The sequence below is a fragment of the Triticum dicoccoides genome, chromosome 7A (assembly GCF_002162155.2).
Source record: "Triticum dicoccoides isolate Atlit2015 ecotype Zavitan chromosome 7A, WEW_v2.0, whole genome shotgun sequence".
Classification (NCBI taxonomy): Eukaryota; Viridiplantae; Streptophyta; class Magnoliopsida; order Poales; family Poaceae; genus Triticum; species Triticum dicoccoides.
The window spans coordinates 92,781,141-92,785,776 of record NC_041392.1 but is presented as its reverse complement, the minus strand read 5'-3'; the positions used below and the strand labels follow the sequence as shown (position 1 = coordinate 92,785,776).

The following is a 4,636-nucleotide window of genomic DNA, read 5'->3' as shown; positions in this document are numbered from 1 at the left end:
ATTGTACAATATATTTAAACAAAATTGGAAAATGAAAAAATGAATATATGCCTTGTTGACGTGAAACCAGTAGTCATTTCGCTTGTGTATGTTTTTGAAAAGGAAGACCAAAAGTGAACCAACACCCTCGATTGTTGCAAAAACACCATCCGGTTACAAACGCAGCCCAGACTAGTTCTGCAAATTGCTGCATTTGACTAGAAATCCATTTATTTCTCCTTTTTGGCTCAATATAAGGAAATAAAAAGTTTTATTATGTTAGAAATGTATGTTTAAGATAGAATCCATTGAGCAAAATAATTGAAACTCGATAAAAAGACAATTTATATCTACCATAAGGGTGGAGGTGGGAGGGAGAGTCGTCAACTAGAATGCTTCCACATCGATCCACTGTGGCACTGGTACTCTCGTCGATAAGTCATGGTATGGAGCTTATATCATCAACGTGGTAGGTTGGGTCCCCTCGCCTGGCCTTCGCCTTGTTCTCCGTGTTGAAGGTTTGTGCTTCAAATTGTTGTCACTGGTATCTCAAGCAACGTCAAGTGACTTCCCGACTGTAGTTATCAGGACTACCTGCTAAAGTGATGTAGATTTGGTGTTGGCATGCTTCATAATGCTACGGTTAGAATTTAACCTCCTATAATTTTACCAGTTAGCAATCTGGCGTAACAATTGGCTGAAAGTTAATACTCGTACGTTCTAATCTTTTTCCTTCACTAGAAAAAATATACAGTTGTGAAGCCCGTTATCATTGATGCCTTTTCTATAATCTAGTTTATTAACTTATACACAGTATTAAAACTGAGTTTAAAACTACGAAGCAAAAGCCATTTATGAACATGGCTGAAACATGGCATATGAGTGCATGAGTATGCACGTGGTCCCATATGATAGCTAGACGATGCATCATGCACTTAAAAAACCTATTTCCATTTTAAAACATCTCTGTTTGTGTATATCACGTAGAAATCTCGAAATTATTTTGAGAGAGAGAGAGAGATGGAAGATAAGTGTGTAAAATTTATTGATTTCATGGGTTATTAATTTGTATCTATATATATACATATAAAAAAGACATGTAGATATGTACTCAATTGATTGGCCCGTGTATTGAATCTTTTTACCATGAAGTGTCATTAAATGACCTAAGCCAAGAAATCTGCCTATAGATGGAATTTCGTAAGTTGGATGTGGGAAGAATGGTCACCAAAATTAAGAGAAAAGATATGATTACCTTCGCTGGTAATGTGTGAATCATATAGGTAGCCTAGTTATTGTGGGGAGATATTAAACAATTATTTGCAAATGTGTATGCAACAAAACTCCCTTGATGTACGTGTCACTAGCAGCCAAAACCGAATTAGATCCTGTGTGCTTTGCATATTTGAGAGCGGCAGAAACCATGGTTTGGGTCTTGCACTCGAAGATGAGAACACATGTCATGCATGCGCACAAGATGTGTGTCCTATCTATCTACACCGAAATTGTTCAATACTCAATAGGCCTGCGTGTGTTGTTTCTAGCAATCTTGAGTATATTTGGAGGCCCGTGGCAATTATTTGCATTGGCAAAATAAGAAAAGATTTTTTTTCAAAGAAAGACACAATGTCAAGGTCAACTTAAAATAGTTTGGGATGTTCCTCATAGGGTCATAAGAATTAAATATCTTAACTATAGTTCAATCTACTTTAGTATGGACCGATAAACTATAAATGAGAAAAATTAATTAGCAAAAGTAGGACTGCACACAAGAGGGCTATAAATACACTATCTTACTCCCCAGTCTCCATCCCCAAGCTATAACCCATCTTCATAGTTCATACTCCTCATAATTCTATAGCGGTCAACTACCCACTTTCTCATGGATCCAATAGTCAACCAGGGGTGGACCTCATCCGAGGTAGAGGAGGCATGCTCACTCATTGCTAGGCTCAATACCAACAAAATCATGTATGACAGTAACGATGACAAGAACAAGAAGCACAACTACATCATGAATTCTCTCCATGCATTGTTCCCTTCAAAGACCATGAAACAGGTAACAGATCTTTATATTGATCTCGCCGTGAAAATGCATATGACCCAATGGAGGGAGGGGACCCATGTTACTAGTGGTAGCCCGCAAAACATTTTCACCTTTTGTGACCCTGTCAACGGTAACTATGAGCTACCAATGGACGAGAATGGTGCTAGCAGCACACATGGTATCTACACCATGGGCGACCATGCGAATGAAAACTTTGGTGTACGAGAGGAAGCAACAATCATCGACAATAATGGATTGTCCTTTGGTTGTCCTATGGAGAATAGGGGGATCACGGTGACGGGTGAGGCACCGCTGATGGCAGACAATAACAAGATGGAGGTGTTGGAGAACAATATTTCCATAGACCAACCAGTTGTTGCCGCACATCAATGGGGTTTTTGGACTGACGAGGAACACAGGTTCATCCATGGTTGTATGCTCTCCTTTGTCATGTAGATTTAATTGTTGTTTGTTTTCAGTGAACATATACCAATTAAGAATGTTGTGCATATTTATTATGTGAGATCAGTAGCTTATGTTGGTGATGATATTGTACTTTACTAAATGTACACTGGACACTGTCAATTTCCATTTACAGCATGGGCGGCCTTGTTAATGAAAACTTTGAGGCACAAGAGGATGAGGACACAACCATGGATGATAATGGATTTTCATTTCGTTGCAGACTGGAGGATACAAGAATCCGGAAGACGGAGGAGGCTCCGGTGATGGTAGACAAGAACAAGATGGTGGTCTTGGAGAACAATACTTCCGTTGATCGACCAGCTGTTGCCGCACATCAACGGAAGTTTTGGACCAAAGAGGAACACAAGTTAGTCGATACCTATATTCTTCCTTGTCATGTAGTTTTAGTTGTTCTTTATTTAAAATCAACATATGATAATTAAGCTCTGCGAATTAATTCTATGAGGCAGGCATGTTAAATTGATATTGCACTTTACTAAATGTATATCTGGACGTTTACAGTTTATATTTTTGATAAGTACTAATCCCTGCAAATTAGATATTGATGAACTTTCTTTCTTACTTTACTTTTTGTCTTAAATTTTTTATGTGATTGGACCTTGATTAAAAATTAGAAAGGCAGTAAAATAGGCCATTAAATTCCGATATGGTACGTCTTGTCGCAATCAAACAGATCAATAACCTGTACTGATTGTCGTTTCACTACAGAAAAATAGAGGTATGATAATTTTGAATTTGTAATATGTTTTGGTTGTCTACAAAATGTTCGTTCACTTATGGATTTCTGATATACATATATTCTATCCAGTACCCGTAAATAAACAAAAGTAAGCATGCGTTGTTGTAGTGGTTCGAACCTGTCAAATTGGTAGTTTGCTTCAGTCTATATTAGTTGCTTCAGTAAAACAACTGCACAATTCATCTTTCAGTAAAAAATTTAACCTAACAATTCTTTTGAACATTATGTTCATAGGTCATTTCTTTATGGGCTGGAAGTCTATGGCCGTGGCGACTGGAAAAACATATCCAAGCACTTCGTCACCACTAAGACCCCTGTCCAAGTTTCAAGCCATGCACAAAAGTTTTTCAAGAGAATACAGAAAAAGGCATCGTCAGGGACAAAGCGTTACAGCATCAATGATGTCAGGATCCATGACAATGAGCTATTGGCAGCAAATAATAGTTCTGTCACCCGGCAAGCCCTTTCTTTCACCGGCCTCAACAATGACCCAAGCTTTAAGTTGCAGGCTCCGACGAGCTCGTCAACAGTCATGAACAACCAAGCTCAGTGCTCCCCTTCCATATATAATCAACAAGTGGGTCATCAGCCAATGTGGAGTGAGCAGCAGATGATGGGTTCTGTTGCAGCTGTTATGGACGGGGTAGGAAACTATGTGCCAGATGGCCAACAAGGGTCAGCTTATTTTTATCTTGGCAATGTATGAACAAGATGTAGTAGATCGTAGGCTTGGGCCATGTTTGGAATACTAGCCAGGCATGTGTCCATGAATAAACGGACTGTCCTCCTAAAGATGGCAACAAGACATTATGGCCGGCATGTGTGTTTAATAAGTGAATAAATAGTTCTGTTTCCATATATAAAAAGTATTTCACCTTTGATAGTCTCATCATCTTAATAGTGTTTCTCATGCTAAAAAAATGTTTGCCATCTCCCTTATTTTGTAAGACTATATATTGTTGTTGTATTGCCATATGAAAGCGTACATGATGTCTCAATATGTGGCCCTGACTGTTGTATCATAATTTGCCTACATTACGAGATTGTAATCACCCCATGAAAAAGCACAGGAATCTTAGCAAAAAATTAAAAATTGGTTGACTAAATCAAATAAGATTCAGTTGCTGAATTACTTGAAAATCAGACCTTCTACACGATAGTCAGATCCTACTATACTAACATTAGTTTATCTAAAGCATGCATGATGGCTCTTCCCGTTTTTCGTCCAAGAGACCGTAGTAATTAATATTGTCTGGTGTTGCTACGTTGCGGCAACGTAATGCCAATATAAAAATATGATGATAGAGTTGATATAAATTAAAATTAAGGATTTCATATTTCACCGTCACTATAGTTCGCAGTTTGTCACTAGGGAGTCAAACAGA

General features: G+C 38.2%; 1 protein-coding gene across 1 annotated transcript; it reads left to right on the top strand.

Annotated features, from left to right (window-relative positions):
• The first annotated feature begins 1,816 nt into the window (after positions 1-1,816).
• Positions 1,817-4,084, top strand: LOC119334622 (myb-like protein I). The gene is made up of 3 exons (XM_037607155.1): positions 1,817-2,445; positions 2,625-2,858; positions 3,486-4,084. Exons 1-3 carry the CDS (start codon positions 1,862-1,864, stop codon positions 3,955-3,957), a joined length of 1,290 nt encoding a protein of 429 aa, XP_037463052.1. The 5' UTR covers positions 1,817-1,861; the 3' UTR covers positions 3,958-4,084.
• Positions 4,085-4,636: the final 552 nt, after the last annotated feature.